At 33.9% G+C, this 26,409-nt stretch overlaps 1 protein-coding gene across 2 annotated transcripts in view; it reads left to right on the top strand.

The window, feature by feature from the left end:
- WDR17 (WD repeat domain 17) overlaps nt 1–26,409 on the top strand; it is a 55,293-nt gene that overhangs the window by 10,402 nt on the left and 18,482 nt on the right. For both annotated transcript variants that reach the window (XM_088056848.1, XM_088056847.1), the window contains exons 2-15: nt 8,743–8,871; nt 9,851–10,034; nt 11,759–11,989; nt 14,917–15,168; nt 15,926–16,048; nt 16,382–16,569; nt 17,827–17,995; nt 19,874–19,965; nt 22,520–22,602; nt 23,492–23,578; nt 24,284–24,448; nt 25,329–25,531; nt 25,673–25,822; nt 25,930–26,060. In XM_088056848.1, coding sequence (XP_087912974.1) covers nt 8,749–8,871; nt 9,851–10,034; nt 11,759–11,989; nt 14,917–15,168; nt 15,926–16,048; nt 16,382–16,569; nt 17,827–17,995; nt 19,874–19,965; nt 22,520–22,602; nt 23,492–23,578; nt 24,284–24,448; nt 25,329–25,531; nt 25,673–25,822; nt 25,930–26,060 — 2,181 coding nt within the window. In that variant the 5' untranslated portion in view covers nt 8,743–8,748. The remainder of the gene's footprint in view (nt 1–8,742; nt 8,872–9,850; nt 10,035–11,758; nt 11,990–14,916; nt 15,169–15,925; nt 16,049–16,381; nt 16,570–17,826; nt 17,996–19,873; nt 19,966–22,519; nt 22,603–23,491; nt 23,579–24,283; nt 24,449–25,328; nt 25,532–25,672; nt 25,823–25,929; nt 26,061–26,409) is intronic.

The following is a 26,409-nucleotide window of genomic DNA, read 5'->3' as shown; positions in this document are numbered from 1 at the left end:
ATATTTGAGCTGAAATCTCAAAGGGCAAATAATTTGAAAAATTTCAGTGGTGTTATAGGAAGTTCTTCTGTACATACTTGTGTCTGTATCCATTTACATGGAGGACTGTATAACTATAAAAAATCTGATAATCTTGGAATGCTACTTCCTGTTACTGAGTGTCTTGATTTAAATATTCATGGTTCTGCATGTATGGTTTGTATTTTTGGTTTGTTTGTTTCTTTCTCCTTGGATGTCAGAATTTCTGAGTAAGAGGCTGGAAACCAAAAGTATTGCTGCTTTTCTCCTGGAGAATGTCACCTACCTACACAGTACCCTTAATGGAAACTAAACGCTCTGGGGTAGGACAGGTAACGTCCAATCACATTCATTTACATCCATCCATATGTATCCACATACATATACAATGTATCCGTTGTATCCACAATACACACATCCAATGTACGCAGTTGCTCCGTGGAAATGGTAAGTAATGCTGACCAGTTAGTATCTGGTACCTCCAGCTGTTCTTTTCCTGCTTTAAGTTTTAATTAAACAGTGGACTTCCCTATTTAGATTTTGAATTTATTATATTACAAATTGTGGGGAACAGCTTGTTAAGTCAGTATAGAAAGGCAGAGGTTAACTGGATCCTAGGATTCTTTAGAAACTGGGTTTTTTTGGGCCTGCACAATCTCTGCTGAGGATTTGATAGTTGCTGTAACCATGCAGTCAGGAAGGTTTGTATGATAATGTCTCCTAAACAGCACAGCTGATGAAGTATATTGCTGCAGTATAGAAATGTGGTAGTACAGCTTTTATTCCTTTTTACCTTTCATTTTCATTAGCATAATGCACTGTGAAATCTAATGTGAAACTTAGAAGCATACCAGTACTACCTGCTGAAGGAGTAAATGCTGTCAGATATGTGAAACTCTTCTGAGGATGAGAAAAGAATCAGATCCATTCTGATGAATTAGTTAAATCAGGCTTTTTACATTTTTCAACTGGCGCTCGTGGCTGCAGCTGAGCCTTTTAGGCTCTGCTGGCTGTGAACAATGGAGTTGCAGATTTATTTTTTTTCCCCTCTTAAAAAAGCATATTAAACTGATGCTTGGTATTTGCGATAATTTTGGCCCCTCCTACTGTGCCAATTGAAACCACTCCCTACATAACCAAAACAAATCGTTCCCCATCATTCTGAGGATATTTTACATTTCAGGACAAGCTTTTGTGCACTGAACTGCATTTTATAGATAGTACCTTTTAAAAAAAGGAAAGTAATTTTTTAGGAGATAGATAAGAAAAACTCAAACAGCACCTCATTTTCAGAGCTCAGAAGCACAGGAAAATGAATCTTGAAGCACTAACCTGCTTTAATTTTAAATACTGTAATATATAATCTAATAATTGTTTTCATATTGATTTCTGTTTTCCATTAGAAAATCCAATAGGTAGAACATTTAAATTGCTGTTAAAAGTATATCAGATTATATATTTATGAATTTAAAACTTATTAATCTCAATTCATACCACAGACTTCAGATCTGATCTTTGACTAGCTTGTTGTAGTATTGAGTAAATTTTAGCACGGGGTTATTGTACTTATATGTGTTCAGTTTCTGTACTTTTTATTTCAACTGTGCCTTCTTTCATGGCTTGGATGACTTATATTTCCCATTGGTTTGATGAAGATGATTGGTATGAAGGACAACAAAGAGTAAGAATTGCTTAAAGTAATATTTTCTCTTTTACTACTTTTATATTTTTCTCCTTTAAGATGTTCTTTATTATTATATTGATAGTAGTATTTCTATAGTGGTACTAGAAAGAGATTTGTATTAGTTTTAGTGAGGTCTTGAATCATAAATAAGGCATATCCAAAATGTGGTTTTTGAAAATTAATTTTGCTAGCTGGATAAAAGTTACTGTAACTGTGACAACCACCTACTTGCATTTTTTAGGTTACATAATTTAACAAGTAATAATTTTTTAATATGCAATGAGATGGAAAGCAAGCATTTCATTTCATCGTCTTAGAAGGCATTAATATACCATGCATGGCGTAAAATAGTAATAGTAATAGGGTCAAACAAAAATATTTGGGAGATATTAAATTACCTAGGGTCATTTCCAAGTTGTATCTTGGATCGCTTTATGTTTTTATTAATATTTTTCTGAGGAGGAGTTGTTACTATAGCAACATTTTCAGGATAACTTGGAATTTTTTTTTAGCATTTATTAGCTGCATGTCTAAGCTACTTTCATAGATTTATGGTGAGAAATTAATTTAAATCACATTTCTTTCACTGTATTAAGCTCTATTATGGTACCTTATATTTCATGATATAATGAAATGATTTCTTTTTTTTGTTTTCACAATATATGGTCAGTTAATGAATTAGAATGTGGGAGATGCTACTGAAGGCAGTTGCTTTCATTGTATTATTATGTATAACTCGATAATGGCTGCTATATACTCTTAAGTATAAAAAACTGGCAGGTATTAATACTGTTCCACTGTTCTCATTTTACGTGTCACTAATGATGTGGATGTTTCAGATGTAGAATTACCTTTTAATAGCTGTCATCAGGGATTCAGATGTGAGATGTGTCAAGGGGTAACTCTATCTGAAATCAGACCAGTCTTGGCAATTTGCCAGCAGAAGAGCAATTTTCTGGTGATTGTTGTAGCTCTGGACTGGAAGATGAGAAGAGAAACTTATGCTGTCTTGGATGCTTTATGCTGTGATCAGACATGGTTGTATACGTATCTCTGTGTATTAGACACATTATCTGCAAACTATGATTGAGCAATACTCCACAGATAATGGCTTTGTTATCACTGCTAGAGGGTTTCATATTGATTAGGTGTGTAGTCCAACATCGCTGGTGATATATTGTTAGAAATGTTAGCATTTCTCCATGCTTGGTTTCAAACCTAGTATGGCTCTTTAGATTATCTTGTTAAAGTTGCACAATAAAGGATATTCTAGTTAAATGTACAAATAGTATAGTCAAGACAGTCAAAATCACTACTTTGTGAGACTTACTATGTTATTCTTTTAATGTTAATGCCTTCTGTTTTCTAAGCAGGGTATCTATCTTGGATTAATATATTTGGGTTTTATTTTGAGCATTTGTTTCTGTAAGTCTCAGGCTGTGATTTCAAGTTTCAAACTTTAGGGAAAGGTCCACAACTTCTTCCCTTGTGAAGCCAGAGATCCTGTGGTTAAATCAATTCTGGTAGTGATTTGGATCCAAATTTATTGTGGAGGTTTAAAATGTCTGTGAACACTAGCAGAACACTTGTTCATTTCAAATAATATTTTAAATCAGACTATTCTTTTCCTGGTCAATGTCTGGATAAGTGAATGCACATTTTGAACACTTGCTAGGTTGTCATAGGTTAGGAAATGTCATCTGCAAATTCTGGTTGCAAAAGTCTAGCCAAAGCTTCTGGTATTTTTGAGGAATCTTGTTGAAATTCTAAGTCTTGTCCAAGGCACCCTCTTCCTGACTATGGTTAGCCTTCTGATTATCTGGGGAGCTATACATGGCCTGTGTACCATGAATTGTATACAAAATGAGAAAAAACTTATTCAATTTTTGCTGTCTATATTGCTTAGTGGTAAACTAGCAACCAGCCTAGTACTTTAATAAACAAATACATGTGCAAACCTACATAATCTACATTCTTCTACATTGTGACTGTCACTACTATTATAGTCAGACTTTATTTTTTGCCTAGAAGCAGTTGCTAGTGTGTATTGTCTCAGACTATTCCGAGACCTGCATTAGTAACTGCAATTTAGTAAGCCATATCAAGACTGAAAATTCATTAGCACTTTGTGGTACTTCAAAGTAGGAAGAACTTTTGTTTGTTTTGTCAAAGTTTTCATACTGTAAGTTGTCTATTGGCTTTTAAGCTGCATATATACCACAGTATTTATGATTACCCTGTATTTCATAGGTCTGGACAAATTAATATGAACTTAATTTCTTAACATGGCTATAATGTGCTTGGTGTTTCCCAGTCCCATTGGAAGTACACCAGTGCTAATTATATTTGTGTTTTTACATGAGTCTCAGTGCTATTGAGGCATTCAGTCAGAAGTAATTTTCAGTCTTGCAGACATACTAAGTTTTCTTCATAAGTTTGAAGACATTCGTGCTTTCAGAAAGATAAAATGATTGTCCATTATCTGGTGCTTTTCACTGGTCCCACTGCATAGGGTAATGAATTTGAAACTCTGTGGTTCACAGATGACATTTTCATCTCTAATTATTTCCTTCCAAAGATGGGTTAGTATACCCCATGTCTTTAAGAAGATATAATGTGATATAATGTCTTTGTATCACTGAAGAGCTTATTAATTATTATGTTATCATTGATTTGCTGACAAAAATATGTCCTTGGGACAATAGTCTGGTTGAGATATAACAGTTTTATATTTCAAACATACAGGAGTGACAGCAAGCTTTCCACATAAGAGAAGATACAAACCTTATGGGAAGATAATGACAATAGAGTGAACAGAAACAGAGGCCACTTTACTGCTTGTAGCTGTTAAGAAACTACGCTTTGTATACACAGAAGCACACTGATTAACATAAGGCTACTGTATATCCACTTCTGTATGCATGCCATATTGCATATGGACTCATTTGCATAAGTCATACACCACGTGGACCACAATCAGAGCACATGTGAACATCTGTTGTTGCTTGTGCTTGATGGTTATACATTTGTGGATATTGATAACATACAAACACTGTATTGATAATGAAAGTATTAAGTGATGGGTTTAAAGAGCTATTGTTATTCTACTAGTGTTATTGTAGTGCAATTGGGAAATACAGAGAGCAATGAAATACACTGAGGAGGTGAAGCAGAGAAAAAGGAGTTAGATTAAAATTAAAATGGTGCCTGTTAAAGAGCTGCAGTTGCCAGGCTACTAACACTGCAGTTTTGTGTGGTGTGACACAACACTCAGTCTTTTCTCCTGCATCCTGTAGTAACTGCACTATTCTGTGAACATCAAGGTTTAGTTCCTCCATCTGTCAAGTAAAGTGATTTCATTCTACAATCAGAACAATATTTTCTATTTTTGGGACCAGCAAGGTATTGGAATGAACGTGGGAATTCTAGAGTGCTTTGCAAAAAATGATACCTATTCTAAGGTAGGGATTATTAGGCATTTATCTTTAAGTTATTGATATAAAGCCATGGTATGTACCTAGTCAATTCAGTTGTTGTTTTAAAATAATATTTATGATATACCAAATTTCAGTTTAATGTGGTTGGTTGTTGGGGTTTTTTTCTATATTAAGCAACAAGGAAGGACCTAGAATGTTGTTGCTTCTGCCAGTTGAAAAGAAAGGGTTTGTTGTCCTCCCTCTTTCCTTCATCTCCTTGGAAACTGTGAGCACACACTGCTAGCTTTCCCAATGTGGTATACGCTTTTTACATGCACAGGGTTTTTTTTCATTGTAGACTTAAGAGTCCAGTATAATTACATCTACGTCCCTTATTTCAAAATAAAATGCTTTTTTACAAAGTATAAAAAAATCTCTATTGTATAAAAATGCATTTGTGAAAACATACATATTTTCAGTAATGCTGCATTTTTACCTTTTTGTCATTTTACTCAGGCTGTTCTGATGAATACATCTTTCTCTTTTATACTCTGTTTACTCTGTTAAATATGCTTAACAAAAATCTATAATGTTTGAAAAGATCTGCAGGAAACTGCTTTAATACATGATACCTACGAGAGAGCAAGTCAGTATGCCACACAGCCATCATTTCTTCTTCTAGGTACTGTCAAACTGAATTTCAAGGCAAATGCTTCCTCTTGTCAAGTGGTATATCATTACAAAGAGCAGGAAATAATAACATCTTAAAACAATAAAAATTAGTAAATAAAATGCAAATTCTTTTCTGTAATAAAGCTCAGAATATTTTATGTATGTAACTTTTTATATATAAATAGGGAAAATCTAGTCAAAGTTTAAGAATACTTATTAAGCATGAATTCTTAACTCAGTGAAATAACAATATATTACAGAGCAACATTTTTCATCTAAAATTGAAAAAATTCAACTATTAGCAGCATTTTTATAGTGATTACTGCAGAATCCGACAAGACAAATCTGTTGTTACTCTGAAAGAAAAATCCATGGAATTCTGTTTTAGCATCTGTTAGAGATCTTAGATTTATGATTAATTTTACCTGTAATCAAACTGCAAATTAAGCAAGACTTAAGTCATATTTTCTTACAGACTTAAACTTCAGCAAATCAGGAATTCTTAGCTCCCATATAAGATGGTAAAAAAAAAAAAATATTATCTGTACAAAGAGGGAAAAATATTTTATTATTATGAAGTAAATAGTTGTGTAGTCTTAGGTTCTAAATATTTATCAATTTTTTATCAATCATATATTCATGGTTTTCAGGTGGTAAACCTGGAAACTAAACCTATGATAATCTAATAGTTTACATCTAATTCTCTCCTACTTCACCGTGGCTTTTTTAATGTTCCTTAACAGTTTGCTGACACACCTAGAGTTTTAACCATTGTTTTCCCTGGAATCAAGAACAGAATCCAAAATTTCTAGTTCCTATAGTCTGTGCTTTCATAAAATAATTGTCTAATCAGCTGAGGAATATTAATTTCAGAAAAAGTGATTGTTGGTGGTGCCAGTTATTTTTCATGTGAATTAGAAGTCTGTTCTGAATGACCCAAATCCAATTATTTCTTTGCATATGCGATTTACAGTTTAATTGCGCAGAAGAGACCTCTGCAATTTTTAAATTTACTGAACAGTAAAGAACACTAAATGGCAAAATTAGAAATTTGGAGGCTATTTTTGCCTCTTCATGATGTTGATTCTTTAAATAATTAGATCAATTTCTCTCTGGGGGACTCATATCATTTAGAACATGAGATGGATTGCAAAGGAGCTGCAAAATGATGCAATTTATAGAAATGTTCTCTCTGGAATCTCTAATTTGCTGCAGAAGTTGAAAGAATTACTATTATTGACAGACAGAAAGGAAGTCTAAGAGCCAAAGCACTAGTCTGTAACAACTGTATCTTGTAACTTGTATATTTCTGTTCTGCTTTTGCAGTCTCTTTTACCAGAATTTTCAAAGGTTTCATGTGAGCATTTAATTCCCTTCAGTCATTTAGTACTCACTCAGAATGTTTAGTACTCACTCAGAATGTTTAAATACTTTAACTAAGGTCAGTGATATCTTTAAGATGATCAGTCTCAAATATTCAACTGATCTTCTGCTGAAGAAGCCCCCAAAATAAGTTGCTTAAATTTTTTTCTTCTTCTTTCATACTTTTCAAGGTGAGAGAAACATTGTTATATCTGTAATTATTCATTATTGTTTAGCTGTCAAGCAGAAAGAGCAAAAAGAGGAGAAAAATTAAAAATACAATTAATCATTCAACTTTATTTTTATCCCTTGTATAAATATATTAAAATCAAATTTTAATATTAATTAGGCAACCAGTTTTTAGTTAATAGTGACCAATAGGCTCCTTTGGGTATTACAGATCACAACTGCAGGACTTGTATAAAGTTTGTTCTGTATGTGTCTTAATACTACTGTCATTCAGAAAATATTTCCCCTTCTGTATGTTTAATATCAAATAGGTCAAGACTGATCTACAGCAACATCTGTGCTAAACTGTTACACAGCAGTGCATTGCATAACCAATTCTTGTGCTTCATCAACTGTTGCTCCCTCAAAATACTTGATTGCTTTTTAAGTCTCATTTCTCACTAATTCCCTTTCCTTTGTGGAGCTTGAAATGGTACCTAACACTTGGTAAATTTAATTTGGCTCTCCCCTTTCAGGATTATAGTCTTACCTCTTTGACCTAAAGATGTCATCCTCCATATTCTATGTAATATTTTTCCACCTAATATCCCTCAGTCTATTATCTGTCCACAGCATAAATGTGACCCTGAGACATTCTGTTACTAGGTAACATGTTGACATCCTGAATGAAATGGGTGCTAGGTAAATAATTGGCCTGGCCCAGCAAAGCATTCTTGCATTTTTATGTTGAAGTCAATTTTCTCACTCTGAGTACAGCTGGGACTGTGGGACTTGGTTTGGACACAGAAAGAATAGTTTGCTGTACAGTATTGTTACCCTAAGATTTGCTTTTGTTTTTTCACAGCTCACTTCAACTTCTTTTTGTTATGCAGTAAATATTAAGAAAATTTAGACATTTTCTACTGAAAGGATGTTAATAAGAAGGATATTATGATGGTGTTGGTCTATGCAAGTGGTTTGAAGAGCTTTCTAAATGTTGGTTTTACTTAAAACTATTAGAATATGGTTTATTTTGTCTGGGTGTCAGTGGGAGATGAATGGGAGAGCAGAGAAGGCATTAAACTGTAATAGAGAAAGTATTGAACCAGACTGTGGAAGAAAATGAACATGATGAACAGTTTCAGCTAGTACAAGTCAAGAACTATTCAAGTTTTTATGGGCTGCCTCCCTGGCTCCCTTTTCTTCCAAATGGATTGGTGTGAATGGTATTAGGCACCCTTTCTTGTGTGGCACTGAAGCCTCTGAACATCTACTTGTCTTTATTTCAGATACATTCATTTGTACCTCAGGCGAGTTATGTTTTTAAAGTAGACATATAAATTATATATGGGAACAAAAAACGTATTATTCTGTTCTTTAATATTCTGTCATCTTGGAGTCTAATGAATTTCTGTTTTAAAGGCAAAAATGTCACATGTGAAACAAGTGGGACTTTTAGCTGCTGGATGTCAGCCATGGAATAAGGATATATGTGCCGCTAGTGGGGACAGATTTGCCTACTGTGCTACCCTTGCTGTTTATATTTATCAGGTAAGATTATTCTTGTTTAACAGATTAGTTACACTTTTACATTGCTGTTGATCTCACTTTGATCCCTTTCAACAAATGTTTCTGCAATGTTTGGAAGTATGGTTGCTGCTGAGAAGATGTCTATGTAAAGCTCAATATTCCATTCAAGATACCTCTGAAATTGTATGTGTCAAGAATTATTTTTAGAAGACGGACTTACAGTGCAGCAAACATTTGAGATGAGTGAGATTCAGTGATAAAAGACTGGGTTCTGAGGGAGAAATGAAGAAATTCCACAATTCCATTTAATGCTGTAGTATAATGAAGTCTTTTGCATAGTGGATTAAAATGGTTCAAAGCTGAGGATTCAGTGACCCACCTTTATTTAATTTAGACCCTAAACTCCTCAGCACTGTTGTCTTCTGAAGTTTGCAGCTGCTGTGCATCTAAAAAATCAAAATGCTTTGACATAGAATTTTCAGATTGAGAAATACGCGAGAAAATAATGTACTTAATTTAATTTTAAGAGTTATACTGGTAGTAGAACTAAAATGAACAAAATTTACTGTGTTATGTCTGTGCTTTTTATTTTTTATATATATTTTTAACTAAGTAATTTAAAAAAAGAGAAGGATTTCAAACTCATTTTTATATTCTGTTTATCCTCTCGGAGATTACTAAATGATTGTTACTATGCCTATAAATAAAGCATTTTAGGATTGCTTGAGTACACTTCTAACTGAAATACAATAATTTTTAAGTGACAGGAAGATAGACATAAAACAGTTTTTCAGATAGTTTGGTACCTGGCAACCTTTCTTTCCAAGTCAAATGTATGACAATTTATTTTATTGAGATGTGAGGTACTGGCAATAGTTAAATATACAATAAATTCATCCATAAGTCTAATACTGCTATATGAAATATTCTCCAACCAAGAAGTATTTAAAGTAAGTTTACAAAAAATGTATTTCTAACATTAATTTTGCTATTTGTTTAGCTGGATCACCGATACAATGAATTCAAGCTCCATGCTATTATGTCTGAGCATAAGAAGACAATCACAGCCATATCTTGGTGTCCTCACAACCCTGACGTGTTTGCAAGTGCCAGTGCAGATAGTTTAGTGATCATCTGGAATGTGAATGAACAGAAAGTTGTGGCCAAGCTGGACAATACAAAAGGTATTTTAGACATGGAGATCTGTTTTATCCATACAGCATGATCCATGGGTATGAGAAATACTTGATACAGTGTAAACTCTATAGTTGGTAGGCTGGAGTTTTAACAATTGCCTAACACAATATTCATGTCAGATTTGTTGTAGTTTATTCTAGAAAATAATATTGGAGTAAACTGCTGTCAGCCATCTCGTATTTGGTAAAGAAAGACATTATTCTTTTTCTCTAAAGAAGTTGACCAGTTCAAGAATTAACTTTGATAGTGATTTCTTATTGAGCAGGGGAGGAAAAAAACCCAAAACCAACATTATTTTCATCACTGTATAAAAGGACAAATAACCGAATTTTAAAACAATAAATTTCACGATGACTTTAGCTAAGTGAAAGCAAATAAATGGTAGCCTTAACAGATTCAGGTCTAAATCATCAGTGAATTTGGAGAGTTTTTGTCTACCTGAATCTTGTCTCAGGCCTTGAAACTGCTGGAGATTTTATTACAAGTCTAGAGAGTTAAGCATCAGTGTTACAGTTACATTTCCCTGCCCAGTTCTGATTTATGCCGTTTAGTCAAAACCAGTATCTGTATTTCTGTTCTTACAGTCAATCTCATCAGGTGTCCTTGACTCCTGCATTTTCATTCTTGGAAAGTGAGTGTGACCCAAGAACAGTCAAGGATCTCAGGATCTAATAAGCTATTTTGGGACTTCCCTATTCTAGTCTCTCCAGAGCATTTAGGGATACCTCTGGAAATCTTTTACATATATTCTTTTGTACATCACACAAAAGAAATCCAAAAAATATCCACAGTGATTTAATCTATTCTAAAATAAATATTGTATCAGTTCATGCATGAATATACATGCTGGTACTTATTTTTTAATGCATTGCTTGTTTAAAAATCTGCTTCAGCCAATGACTACACATGAAAGAAGTGTTGTTATTAATATTTTAATAATTTTAGAAACTAGTTTAAGATAATATGTTTAAACCTTCAATTGATTTCTCTTTTAGTCCCTTTTACACTGCCATATAAAAGTGTCTAAATACAGTTTTAAGTTTGCAGCTTGAGGAATTTGTCTCACTGTAGTTTATTCCTTCAAGCACACATTATTAACTTATGAGGATGATGAAGGTTGGAGATGTTAAGATCAAAATTCTGAAACTGCCTACAATTAGGTATTAGACAACTGAATTAAAGTTGTCATGTATTCAGAAGGAAGCTAGCAAGAGTTTCCTTTTATTACAGAGCTAGCTTTCAAATTTTGTCACAAATATCTGCTTCTGTTAGATTTATCTCTAAATTTCATTTTACGAAAAACACATCTTGAAATTCTCAGTATTTTATTATCTTAATAGCAAATAACTTACAGTAAAACAGTAGTGAATGAAATTCTGAATGAATGAAAGTATTGTTTGCAGGATCAGGCTTATCCTCTTTCAAATGTGTGATTGTGTTTGGCACTGATGAAGTGTACATATCATGAAATATAGCTCATTAAAGTAGCATAAAAGTAATTTGGGAAATAATTTTACTTCCTGCCTATGGAAGTCTGTAGTTCACTCTTACTCCATAAGATGTTCACACAGTTCTCTAAATTTCAATCTAGCAATTTTTATGTAGAACAATTATTTGTATTGTTTTTCAAGACAATTGCTGATACTGGGTCAAGGAATACTACACTGAATTTCGCATCCTGGTTCTTACAAGGTTTACCTGTATGTTTCAGGAATTCCTGCGTCCCTTGGCTGGTGCTGGAATGCAGGTGATGCAGTAGCATTTGTGTCCCACAGGGGTCCACTGTACATTTGGACCATCTCAGGACCTGACAGCGGGGTAACTGTGCATAGAGAAGCACATAGTTTCTTGTCAGATATCAGTCTGTTTAGATGGCATCCAAAGAAAAAAGGAAAGGTGGTATTTGGACATACTGATGGAAGCCTATCTATTTTTCAACCAGGTAAAACCCATATAGCAAAATATTTAGTTTTATATATGTATCTCTTGTTTCTCCATATGCATGTAATTCTGCACAATTTGTTCTTGATTCATAATATTCCTATTCCTTCCCTATCACAAAAATATGTTTTCTTAAATAAAGAATTCAGAGCATTTTCTTTATGTCTCCTCCCTTTTTGTGACCAAGATAGGACTGCAATTTTTTGACAACTGCAATAAACACTTTTTTTCTGAGAATGGTAACAGCCATGATCTTCTACTGAACTATATTTTCCTGCAAGTTTATTCTTCTGAATGGAAAGAATTGAGTCTTTTTTTTAGCTTTCTTACTTTTGCATTTGTTCTGGAGACCTCTTTTTCATGTTCTATAATCCTCTGCAATTTTATAGGTAGAATCTCAAGTCACAATATTATCTTCATGGTTCTGTTCTGTCAAAGGATAGATGGGAAAATATTTACCTCTTTTTGTCTGAAATCCACCACACACATTTGTGCATACTTCATAAATAGTCTAGTTCTCTGCTAAGAAGGTGTCCTGTTGATAAGTTCATTTGAACATAAAATTTCACTTGTTTTCATAGTTTTCTTCAAAGGCAGATATCTGTATTAGGTCGTCTATTTAAATTTTTTCCTGACCGCTTCTTCTTTCTTGAATAAAAATTGATTTTCAGCTTTATGTGAAAAACTGTTCTTTAAATAATGTGCTAATTTTACATAGTTTCCATGTGCCATGTTGTTTCCGTGTTTGTTTCCTTCAGTTCACTCTACTAAGTTGTCACACAGGATGTCACAGAGAAGACATTCCCTTGCTTCTGTAGTGCTAGCTGAATTAGCACTGGCATTGGGAAAAGGAAATAAATTTTAATATGATAATATCTAGGTATTTATCAGACTGAGACTTTTCATGAAGTCTGTCTAGAATAATTTGAATATGAAAACAGAAATAATAATAAAAATATTTAAAATATCAAAATTATGTTCTGCAAATGAAAATATAATAAAGGCTAAAAAAATCTAGTCAGTAGCAGTTTTGTATGTAACACAGTTCAAGTTGCAGTAAAAAAATTGTTTAAGGAAAGTTATCCATTACTTTTGGGGTTAAAACTATTTTCATCGACTCAAAATTTAGGTTAGATTATCACATGAATGCTGTCTTTCTCTATATTTAGGATAGTTTTCTTTATTATTGTAATATTACACATCTTTATTAAAATCATTTTAAAATTAAAAAAAAAATACAAGTTGTGTCCTGTTCTCAGCATAAGATTCTTCATTTCCAACAGAGAAATAAAATTTGAAAGTTTGTACGCAGCTGGGTAAAAATTTTCTGCGTAAGTAGTAAACTACACAGTGGTTTTTTTCACTGTTGTTATCTACTTAGTTTTTTCTCCCATGGCTGTATTTTCTTTTTTATTTATTCTAGACCATGCATTAATGCATCAGAACATTTAGTGTAAAGAAAATATACACAAGAATATAAGATACATACCAAATTTTTAGGGAGATTCAATGCAGTCGTATAGAGCCAAATATTTTCCCTTGCATTTGTTCTCAAAATAAGCACAGCTGACTTATATGACCTGTGACTCAGTTGCATTATTCATACTGTTCATGTCTTCTTTTAATGGAAAACAAAATTTAACAGCTGGGTTTTCATGAGGTTTGCTTGCTTTTTTTTTTTTTTAAACACTAGTAAAACTGAATGGCTGCTAGATACATAAAGTCTTATACTCTCCCACCAGGTGGTTGGGGCTGAAGTGTTTGAATATGGATGGCTTCAGTCACGTTTTGCTTTTAGTCCTTGTCTAGCTAACTGAAAACTGACAGTTCTGCTTGGTTGTCTTTTTTTTCCATTTCAGTGTTGATTTGCAGTAAAACAAAAAGGTGACCTGTGATGTAAGCAGGGGACATTGTTTAAAAAAGTGGGAGTTCTCAAGTTTTTGGCAAATTAAAACAATTATCATAGTTCTGTTATTTCCAATGCTTCAGAAGAGTGAAAAAAAAAAAAGGAATTGAAAAATTGGTTTAGGCTGTTAATTGTTGTGCAGTCTTAAATTATTTCTCCCGTTTCTGGCACCTGATTTTATAAAGTTGCCCTAGATGTAATGTGTATGAACCAGTACTAAAATTGAAAATTAGATAGAAGCTGAATAATGGAAGGTATCAATTCCTTATTTCTAGAAAAGCAGTAAATTTTTTAATTATTTTTTTTTATATCACAACTTCAAAAATAAAGATCTATTTCATTTTGAGTGTACACTGTCTTATAAAACTTAGATTCACCTCTGTAAAAAATAAAAAGTAGAAGATAAATATGATATTAAGGAAAATGTGGGTGCTGATAATATGGATCATCAAGTGAAATATGTCATCTTTTTTTGTAGGTGTCAGACTAGATACTTCTTGGTCTGTTTTGGATACAGAATCTATAAGCACTTTGTAGGTGCAAACATAGTTTTAAAAAAGAAAAAAGTCTAAAGGCAGTTGTTCAGAAAAAGCCTTTACTGCCACAGGGTTTTTCTGGTTCATACTGCCTTTATTTTGTGTGTATTTGCTGTGGTATGCAGATTTACTTGCACTCAAATGACTTGTATTTTATGCTGTGCTGCAGACCTTTACTCACAAAAATTCTTAGAACAATGTACATGATTTGGCATACTTTCCTTTCCTATAAAATTATGTTTGTAAAGCAGACAGCCTGTTTCTGTTTTCTGCTATATTAAACATAAATTCGAATCTGATTGAAAAAGAAATACTCTAAGTCAAATATTGCAAAGATAGCTTCATTAATTTCACTGCTGCAAACAATAGAGCAGGCTAGTGAAAATTTCAGGGAGAAAGGAAAAAATTGTTTGCCAGTCTTGTAACTATTGAAAGGATATATCTGATTTATTTTTTAAATAACTTGTTTTCTTGTGCACTTTAAAGGTTCTAAAAATCAGAAACATATCTTAAGACCAGAGTCTCTTGAAGGAACAGATGAAGAGGACCCAGTTACAGCTCTGGAGTGGGACCCCTTGTCAACTGATTACCTTCTTGTTGCTAATTTACATAATGGCATTAGACTAGTTGATTCTGAATCTCTGTCCTGTATCACAACTTTCAGTTTTCCCAGTGCAGCAGCATCTGTTCAGTGTTTAGCCTGGGTTTCTAGTGCACCTGGAATGTTTATAACTGGAGGTAAGGCTTTTATTTCCTGATTTATACAAAGATAAATACAGCACTGAGTCTTCAAAATTGACACTCCAAGTTATATTTTTCTGGTTTTATAATAATTTTACAAGTAGAAGCATACATGAATTGTACAAAAAAAAGACCATAACAAAAAAATGGAAAATAATAAAACTACGCTGGGCAGTTTTTACATGTTTTAAAAATTTTTGCTACATAAATATATTACTTTGTACAATTTTTTTGTGCTAAATAATATTTTCCTCATGCACCCTTTAGTAAAAAAAAGATATTAATTCTTTTTGGAATAGGAATAAAAAGACATTGTACTAATTTATGCCACTTCAAAGATCTAAAAAATTAAAAGAAGAGAAGAATCTATTTCCTTCCTCTTTTCTACACCATAGACATTACAGCTCAGGTTGAACTAATGAATAAGGAAACTAAGACTGGCAAAATATCTTATAATGAGAGAGGTTCCATAGAATTACTCTGTGTTTAAATAGCTAATGCTAATAATGATTATTGTTAATAGTGATATGGCCACAGTAGTGAATGGAAAATAAATAGGATGCCATGGATGTTACACTAGATGATCTCCAGAGGTCTCCTCTATCCCTAACTATTCTGTAATTCTATGGAGTTGACAGTGCCTGCTTATAAAATTATTCTTAGGACTTGAAGTTTAATTCACCGCTGTAATTTTGTATAAATCAGTCCTCAAATCACATATCTCTGTGTCTTGTTTTGTTTTTTTAAACCTCAGATTCTCAGGTTGGTGTGTTACGTGTTTGGAATGTTTCACGTACAACACCTATAGATAATTTTAAATTGAAGCAAACTGGTTTCCATGGCTTGCATGTGCTAACTTCTCCTCCAAAGAAAAAGTGTAAGTGTAATTTTGATTGTTATTCATTGTAATGGTTGCAACTTAAGAAAATCTTATTTATGAGTCTTGTTATGTCCAGATCAATCTCTGTAGGGTTGGTCAGCTATTTAGTTCTTAATTAAAGTGCCTTCTGCTGCTAGTGGATTAGACAAATACATAAAGGATCAAGTACTTTTTAAGGTCCTTCTTTAGTAGGCCAGGCTTCATAAGAAATTCTCCATTTCTTTTGATTTAAAACTCATTAGAATACAAAAATTTTACTCTTTAGAATTTTACTTATTATTGAAATAAGAAATAATCTTCTCTCTTTGTCTTTTGCTTTATATTGTTAAGCATGTTCATCACAGTATTCTACTAAAAATCACCATATATCTTCAACAAGTGAGGCTGTTCCTCCTCCAACTTTAACCCAAAACCAAGCATTTTCGCTTCCTCCTGGTCATACCGTCTGTTGCTTCATGGATGGTGGAGTGGGGCTTTATGACATGGGAGCCAAAAAGTGGAATTTCCTTAGAGAGTTGGTATGGTTCATCTCTATCTTTGAATAGAGAGTTTATTTGGCTAATGCACTTCTAACAGCAAAAAACTGGAGAATGAAGTTTTTGTAGTACTGTAAAGCAGTTTCTATTGTTAAAGAGTCTAAATTTCTAGGAAACAAAATGACAGTTCTGAAGTTTAAAGCAATATTTTATTGGAAATTACTGAATTTTGTTGAAAGTATCCTGATGGTTTGTTTTAAACCAGAAATAACGATTTAAGGACTTGTTTTTGTTTTTTTATTTTTTTAATTGAAATTTTAGTTTGATGGCTTTCTCAGAATTTTTTTCTAGTGGGCTTTCTATAATTCAGAATAAAAGTTTGAGTCAAATCAGAGAGCTATATGGTGAATGCACTCAGTTTAACATTACAAAGACTAAATTATTAAATTTTCTTTGAAGCTGAAATTCAGAAATGGATTTAACACAGATTACCTTCTTCTTCACTAGACTTTTGGTTATTGAGGTTCTTAAAGATATTTCTTTTCCTCTTTCCAAGTTCCCTTTTCACTGAAAAAAATCCCAAACAAACAAAATCCAAATAATTTTCAGCTGTACTCCCACATGCATTTGAATAGAGGCTGCTGGTTTGTTTTCTCTTTCCATTTTCATTAGATTTGGTCCTGTAAAGCAACTGAGGCTGGAAAAAATTCTTACATAATACCTGTGTGTTTCATATATTTGACGACTTAAATTCTACAAATGCATGTCTTTGGAAACAACCAATTGATACATGAAATCTCTAATGGATAGAAGTTTAAACTGTAATAAAGCTTAGTTTGTATCTAGAAACACAGACTATTCAGTGGGGTAGTTGACAACTTGTAGAACATGTTCGACATACAGAGCATTATTTTTTCAGTCTTTTTACCAAAAGTGAAAAACTGTTTCTGTTTTAAAAAATTTAAATTTGGTGGGGTTTTTTGCTTAGTTTTTTTAATGCAATTTTTTAGCAACATAGTCCCAACAGAAAATGCTAACAAGTTCCTGGCATTGTATACTCTGTGGTTTCAGGAAAGAATTTTTCTGGTTTTAATAATAATCGATGAAAGAGCATGTTATAGTCCAGGTTATTTTTTGCCTTTTAATTTGACTGATAAGCCTAAATATAAAGGAGTTTTGGAACTCTAAATTGATCTGACATGTAAATTAAATACAATGCATTTTAGAATTTGATCTAGAGTCTGACTTACGAAAAAATCAAATGTAATAAAAATGGATTAAATATTTGTTTCATTTAAGGGACATGTTGAGACCATCTTTGATTGCAAATTCAAACCTGATAACCCTGATCTTCTTGCTACAGCTTCATTTGATGGCACAATAAAAGTTTGGGACATAAATACTTTATCAGCAGTTTATACATCTCCTGGTAATGAGGGGGTTATTTATTCCATTTCTTGGGCTCCAGGTAAGAATATCCAGCTGTATGTCTAAATGTTCTTTGAATTAGCATTGACTGCAGAATTTGTGATATAAAAGTATTAGTTTTATATAGAAGGCATCTTATAAGGTTTAAACAAAACTTAATTATCTGTTAAAGCAGCAGAATTCAGTGCTTCAGACCTTGCTGAAGCTTACCCTTCTGAGTAATGCTCCCAGTATTTCATTCTCAGAATGGAGGGAGGAAGATCTCTGGAACATTTCTAACATGGCACTACGCAGATGACATAATGTGCTTTGCATGAGAAGCAGTAGCTTGAAGGAATTCAGATTATATTTTGTGATTAAATAGTGGAACATGTGTATTTAGCTGTTTTTCTTCCTTCTTTGTGTAGGAGTCTAATCACTGAAGAACTCTAAACTTATTAGAATAGGAGGTGTCTTTTCTGCAAAGCATTACTTTTTCTTAGACAAATCAGTGGAGGCACTGGGAAATTTTGTTTTCCAAACTGTTCTGTAACCCTCTTTGGTGTACCTAAAAATACACTTTTGATAGTTGTCAATAGTTGACAGTAGATTGTCTTCCTTTTTGTGTTTCATTTCTTGGGACAGCAGATGTATTTTTTTAAAAAATCTAAATAATTCATTTCTCTGTTCTCACCTGCACTTTTAAATTCTTAAGAAATAATAACTGACAGGAAAAAAATATTGTGGTAGGAAGCTTAATGTGGTCTGCATATGTGAAATAATTTTGCACTTTTTCTTTTCAGAGTCTCTTGCATCTTACACCTCTTCACAAATAATTTGTCTTGCTATATGGAAATACAGTGCTTATGCTTGTTTATTTAGTTTTGAGGTTTAAATTTAATTTGTAGTTGTATCTCATGTTGAATGAATAGTTTGCTGCAGGAGGGGTGTGGGCTTGTTGCTTTTGCTTTTATTTTTTTTTACAAAAAAGTAAATTGGAAGAACATGCTTCAGCTTTTGTTCCTTATGACCGTGTCCCTCCTAGCCAGAATTTTTGGTGCTTCTTTCCCCTTACTCCCAGAGAGTTCCTATCTGCCTTGCACTTTGTTCCTGATATATAATCTAATGCATGCCACCATTTGTTTGGTCTCGGAGGACTTTTGAAAAGACTGATTTCTCCTTTTTTTTTCCCCATCATTCTCCTACCTATTCCCATTTTATATATTTTCCTTCCTATAGACTCCTCCTTCATAGATTGTCTTTTCTGCCTTTGAAGCTTGGAATAAAATAACAGTCAAAACTTTCCTATAAATCTGATATTTATGAGAAGCATAGCTATATTGGGATAGAGAGTCACTGTGGTGAGGAGAATTTGGTGGTTTTTGGATTAGACTTGAATTTTCAAGTTCTCACTGTGGAGTTTTGTACTTAGATTTTCCACCCTGAAGAGTGTAGTTACAGATTCAATTACATTATTGATGGTCTTAGGTGCAGCAGTGGTGAAAGATTAAGAAAACAAAATACTGTTAGATGTTCTCTCTCATTTTTATGATTTGTCTTTATACATAAGCAACTTTAAAGGAAAATGGTCTAGTTGCAACATTAAGGTTACCTGTCTTTCAGTTTGAGTCATATGCATCATGATTAACTTTTTTCACGCAAGACTTTCAGAAGGCATTAAGATACTTTTTACAGCAATACAATTTTTATTTGACCATTCCTCAAAACAGGAATGTAGAAAAACAGGTCAGGCTTTCACTGAAATTGATGTTTATGACTTAGTAGCAAATGCTGGCCTTAAACTATGGAAAACTCATGTTCATGTACCATTGATGTCTTCTGTTCATATTACATTTTTTCAATTTAAAGTAGAACCACTGTCAAACAATATTATGATTTTAAAATTATTGTAATAATTTAAAAACATTTTTCTTTAAAGGAAATCTGAACTGCATAGCAGGTGGAACATCCAGAAATGGTGGCTTTATCTGGGATGTTCGAAAAGGCAAAATGATAACCAGATTCAGTGAGGTAAGATGAGATTACTTCTTTTTTTGTCTATATTAAGTGGAAGTTAGTCATTCCCTTTAGTGTCCGTAAATAGAGATGGCCAAAGTACATGGAGATGCTGTAGTATAAAGTAGTATAAAAATCTATGGAGTTATGTGGGTGCCAGTTTACACATGTGGCAGAAGTATTTTTACTTCCCCTGGAAGACTGGATTTGTAATATGAGAGTGGTGAAGCACCAGATGGATTCCATTATCTTAAAATTGGTCATGTAAGGACACATGGCAAAAGCATAGCTGATTCCTTCTTAATTGTGTAAATATATATGGACATACGGACTCAGCATCAAAATGAAAACTGTGTTCTGTATTTTCAAACATAAGGGCCAGAAAAAACTTTCAGTAGTCTAGATCAATAAAGCTCCATTTTGCAGCACACTAAGCAGTATGACTCATTTAATGGCTTGCCTTGTATTACCTGAAATTTATCCAGGCATTTTTAAGTCCTAAAATAGTAGCATAATTTTTATTGGCAGAAGGAGTTGTGTAATATTATGCCGTAGTATTTTACACTATTTTGTGTATTCCTAGTATATAGCTGTGATCTTCAGATTATACAGACATAATTATTTAAGTGTAGGATCTCCATCAATGCATAAGGGATGCTCTTTAAGAAGAGAGGTGGGGCAGTGAGAAGAGGCATGAGCAGAAAACAAATATACCTATCTTCAGGAGTTCTGGGTTTCCAATACTGATATTTTCATTTGTACTGCTAAATATATTTTTTGTAAAACTGGTCCTGATACACATCCCAATTGAGTTTTCTCATAGCACAATTTTTCATGCCTGCTAACTTCATTATTCCAAGTAACTAACCTTTATTCAGAATCACTGAATGAAGGTTGGAAGGCACCATAGGTAGTTATCTGGTCCAACCTCCCTGCTCAAGCAGGGTCATCCTAGAACACTATGCAAAGGATTGCATCCAGATGGTTCTGGGATGTCTCCAGAGAGGGAGATTCTCCAGCCTCTCAGGACAATCTGTTCCAGTGCTTGGTCACTTATACAATAGAGAAGTTCTTCCTCATGTTTGGGTGGAACTTCCTGTGCATCAGTTTCTGCCCATTGCCTCTTGTCCTTTTGCTCAGCACCACTGAGCAGAGCCACTCTCTTGCCACCCTCCCTTCAGATACTGACAGACATTGATGATCACCCCTCAGTTGTGACTTCTCACACATAGGCCCAGCTCTCTCAGCCTTGTAAGAGAAATAATTTTTGTTGCCCCCCTAATGGGCCCTCTCCACAAGCTCTCTTGTCCTGAGGAGCCCAGAACTGGACACAGCACTCCAGATGTGTCCTCAGTAAGGCTGAGTAGAGGGGCAGGATCACATTCCTTGACCTGCTGGAATCCCCTTTCTAATGCACCCCAGGATGTCATTGGCCTCTTGGCCACAAGTCACATTCCTGACTCATGGACAGCTTGGTGTCTACCAGAACCCCCAGATCCTTCTCCACAGAGCTGCTTTCCTGCAGATCAGCCCCAGTCTGTCTGGTGCCTGTGGTTATTCCCTCCACAGGTACAGGACCCTTTGCAGTTGCCTTTGTTGAATTTTCTCTCTTTCCTAAACAGTGTGTAGCTTTTTGTGGCAACATTCCAGTCAAGTGAGCTATCCCACTATGTCTCTGTAATCACAGTGCGGTGATCTGTGACTGCGCACAGATCTCTAGTTTATCCAGTTTGTTCCCCATACTGCATGTGTTGGGGTACAGGCACTTTATAGAAGTATTTGATTGTGTCCACATCCCAGTGGAGATGCAAAGGGATGTCCCATAGTCCTGCCTAGTGATTAAGTCTTTGGCTGCTTGTGCTTGCTCTAGATACTGCCTCTTGAACCTCCTTATGCTACTGGAGTGATTTCTATTGTTCTCTCCTTCCCTACACATTCTATCTGGCAAGCCTGGCCCTGGCCTTTTTCCAAACTTGTTTAAAGCTCTCACAATGAACCCTAAAAACTCTTGAACTAAGATCCTTTTTCTCCTTTGAGATAGTTGGGCCCCATTTGTTGCCTGCAGGCTTGGTGTTGTATAAACTGACCTGTGATCAAAACCTCCAAAATTGTGCGGGTAACACCAGTATAAAATCTAATTATTCATCTGCATGATCTTCCTGTTTCTTGCTACATCATTCCCTGAAACAGGCAGGACAGAAGAGAACACAACTTGTGCTTCACTTCCCTTGAGCAGGTCCCTCTGATTGTCCACACTATTCTTTATTTAAGCTTCAGGTTTATATAGTTATGGATTGCTTATTCTTCAGCTTGATCTGGTTTTGTCTCTTGGATCCTGGAGGCTATAGAAGTATTACTACCTATCTCCATAGTCCCAATGTTTTGGACTTGGATTCTCAAACATCCAGCTTATATTAGGTACTCATTATTTTGTGGTTTTATACAGTATACTGTACTGTGAGAAAAGGGCTGAAGCCCATAGGAGAATAAAGTAAAAAAGATGAGTCAATAGATGAGAGAAAAAGAGGTGAATTATTTCTTATTGATAGGTATTTTGCATTTTTTGAAGCATGGAAAGAATGGAATCTTCTGCATTGCCTGGAGTCATAAAGATTCCAAAAGAATAGCAACCTGCAGCAGTGATGGATTTTGGTGAGTGTTATTGGAAGAAAAAAAATTGCTAAATGCACTTCTCAAGTCCATAAATTTTGATAATATTCTCAGTAATTAATTTTAAAACTTTTCTTACTGGAAAAAACTTGTATGAGTCTTCTGTATTTGTTAGGGTATGTTTTTCATGATTTTAAGAAAAAAATAAAGAAAATATTTTCAAAAGGAATAGTGTCTAAGACACACTGATAGTGAAACTAAATACTGATTTTTATTTGGACAAGAATATCCTTCTAGGTTTCTTATCTGTAGAAGACACTTTTCAAAAACCATCCAACTTTATTTGTGTTAATTTTTAATATTTCTTTAGTTTGTTGTTTCAAGGCCTAAAAAGTACTATTTTAGAATAAAATAACTACAAGTGCACTGTCACAGGAGTATAATACTTCATTTCTAAAAACGCATGAATGTCCATTGAAACCAATTTTGCTTATATTGTGTTTCAGTACATTTTAAAAATCCTTCTTCATTTGTTTCCTCTGCTACCTGTGTCATTCCAGCTCAAACATAATGGGCAGAAATTTTAGAAAACAATCAACCTTTTTTAATTCATAAAGATCTAGTTGTACCTTAAAGCCATGACTACAGCTTTGATTCTGGGCCATGAGGATCCGTTCAAGAAAGATGTACCACGGTTAACATCTTTAAAGCCCCTCTGAAGAAACTGAGATTCTGAAGTCAAGTTAGATGTTGTACAATCGACATGCAGTTAAATGTTGTAATTGAGGGGCTGATATTGTTTGTAGCTTTCTCCTATTCTTTTTGTGTATCTTTTTGCTCTCTGGTTTATTTGCACAGAATAAAACTTAATTTTGGATAGCCTACCCAGAATGTATTTTTCTTTATAATATCACATTGTAATTGGTTTCAGTATTATTCGAACCATTGATGGCAATGTTCTTCACAAGTACAAACATCCAGCTGCAGTGTTTGGCTGCGATTGGAGTCAAAACAACAAGTAAGTAAAAATTAACCCAAAGAACTGACTTTTTAAATTGATTACCAGTAAAGTAACACAAAGTTATCTAGAATGTGATATTCACTGTTAGAGAGTAAAACATTGAAATTTTCTGTTCCAAAGTAGGATATACTTACAGCAGTTCTCTCTTCCCAGTAGTATATTTCATTGACTGGCATGAATTTTCTTAACTTTCGAAGGAGGATCGTTTCATATTGATGAGAGAAAAAAAAATTATCTAGATGAATATATAATGGGGGGGGTGGGGGGAAACAGACATTCAATACCAGGAAAGAGGGGTTTAAATTGGTGTCCTTGTAATGACTGCTAAGATGAAGATGTAGCAGACAACTAAATACCTTGTGATTATATGTAAATCTTGTACATAATTCTTAATAATGACACAAGAGCTTTTTTTCCAAAACAACATATAGTAATTCAGTTTAATAATAGCTGTGTAGTGGGTGCATAGTCAGATGAATTCAAATATATTCCCCCATGGCAACTAATGGATTTTATCAGGTTTTTTTCTGATTTTTTTTTTTTTAATTGAATTATCAATAGCTACATCTTGAAGAGACAAAAGAGAAGCAGAAATTCACTATTTAAAAAAATAATTGCAAATTGCACATCATATTTTTTTTTAATTTAAAAAAACATTCGTCATCTCTGTGACCAAGGATACTGCTGTTTTTTATTTTGCAGAGATATGATAGCTACTGGTTGTGAGGATAAAAATGTTCGTGTGTATTACTTGGCAACCAGCTCTGATCAACCACTGAAAGTTTTTACCGGGCATACTGCAAAGGTGTTTCATGTACGGTGGTCTCCTCTCAGAGAAGGAATCCTCTGCAGTGGCTCTGATGACGGGTGGGTATTTCTGAACTATTAGAAAACTTAAACCTCAAGCAGGACTATTGGACAAACGTCTTTGCTTGTAATGTTGTTGTCAATATTTAATAATCTAAATCTCTGCCATTTCAGATGCAGGTTTTAGCTTTGCTCGTAGCTTTACGTAGTATTTGGGCAGCAGGATCATCTAAAATTGTCACAACTGCTGTAGTAGTGCAAGTTTCCAAATGCTTTCCCCAAGAGTAGGGTCAGTGCCTGATACTGTTACTGCAAGGAATAGCACAAGGAGGATACCACATGTTTACATTACGTCTGAAGAAACAGGTGCAAGACCTGCTCTTATTTGATATTTTTCAAAAGTATGCTTAAGTGGAATCTGCAGAGAATTTTAATGAGTGTTGGGTATTTCTGTTTTTTGGTTTGATTCCATTGCTTTTGAGAGAGAGGACATCAGTCCGTGGTAAGTAGGAGGACGCATTTTATTATGATTCTAAGCTACTTCCCTGCAAATTATACAAGATATTTTTATAAAGGATATTTTGTAAAGTTTGGAGTATTGGCTTCTATTGCTTTCCCATTATCATTCATTAGAGGTTTATGCTTGAAGCAAAATCTATTAGTTCATAGTGTAGTGATTCATGACAGGACACAACTTGATAGCAAACTTCTTGACAATAAAATACATTGAACAGGACTGTCCCTGGAATTGAACCCTGAGGAGCATTGCTGATGACCAGTTGCCACCCAGATTAACCCCTTTCACTACAACTCTTTGAGCCCTGATGTGATGCAAATAAATATTATGATGAATTAGAAGCTTAAATTATTGCTAAAGGAGAGAGATAATTATATTTCAAAGGTGATCTGATGTAGATTGTTCTCTTTTGTCCTGTTTCAGTACCGTTCGGATATGGGATTATACAGAAGATGCTTGTATAAATGTTCTTAGTGGACATACAGCTCCAGTACGGGGACTGATGTGGAATCCTGAAATTCCTTACCTTCTAATATCTGGCAGTTGGGACTATACAATTCGAGTCTGGGACACAAGAGATGGAACATGTTTGGACACAGTTTATGATCATGGTGCAGATGTATATGGTAATATCTTTCAAATTTTGTTTTATTTTATTTCTGTATTGAAATGCATTCTATTATGTTTTTACATATATAAAGTAATCTAATCAAACAGGTTATTAGATAAACTTATTTGACTACATTTTTATATATTCCCTCTACTAGGATTAACATGTCATCCTAGTCGTCCATTTACCATGGCATCCTGCTCTCGTGATTCCACCGTGAGACTCTGGTCATTGACACCTCTTATAAACCCTCTACAAATAAATATCATAACAGACAGATGTTGGGATGATATTATTGGCAATACAGGTAAGAAAATTGTATAAAGCATTGTTTTAATTTTCTTTATGTTAATATTCCTATTCCTTTGGTGGTTGTTTATTTTAATTTCATATATAAATCTTTGTGTGTGTTAGATCGCGCTGTGGAGTCTGGAGCTCCTCCTTTGCTGTGTGGTAAAGTTTCCAGGGATATTAAACAAGAATTGGAAAAATTGTCAGGAAATCCTCAAGGAAAAAAACTAAGATGGTTTTCAGAATTTTTTTCAGTAAGTATTCTGCAAACTTAGGGATGATGTCAATGTGCATGGCTTTCTTTTCTGAAGTCAATCTCCAAAATAGAGATTTCTTTTTTCTCTACCAATTTTTTTCTCTTTCTTGAAGGGAACTTAGAAAATAGGCAGAAATCAGTTAATTTCTTAACTGGCTGGCATATAACAATGTCCATGATTGAATTGTTTGTCAGTTGTGAAAAACAAATTTCATTAATTTAGCTTTGCAAAAAGCAGACCAGCTTTTTGCAAAGTTAAATTAATGAAATAGTATCATTTTCTATGGGAAAGGTTAATTTGACAGCAATTTTCTACTGAAGAAAATGAAATTATGTGTTTAATCAAA

The sequence above is a fragment of the Pseudopodoces humilis genome, chromosome 6 (genome assembly GCF_049639895.1).
Source record: "Pseudopodoces humilis isolate 2021_Gansu_Grassland_sample_001 chromosome 6, ASM4963989v1, whole genome shotgun sequence".
Lineage (NCBI taxonomy): Eukaryota > Metazoa > Chordata > Aves > Passeriformes > Paridae > Pseudopodoces > Pseudopodoces humilis.
This window is presented reverse-complemented; position numbering and strand designations above follow the sequence as displayed.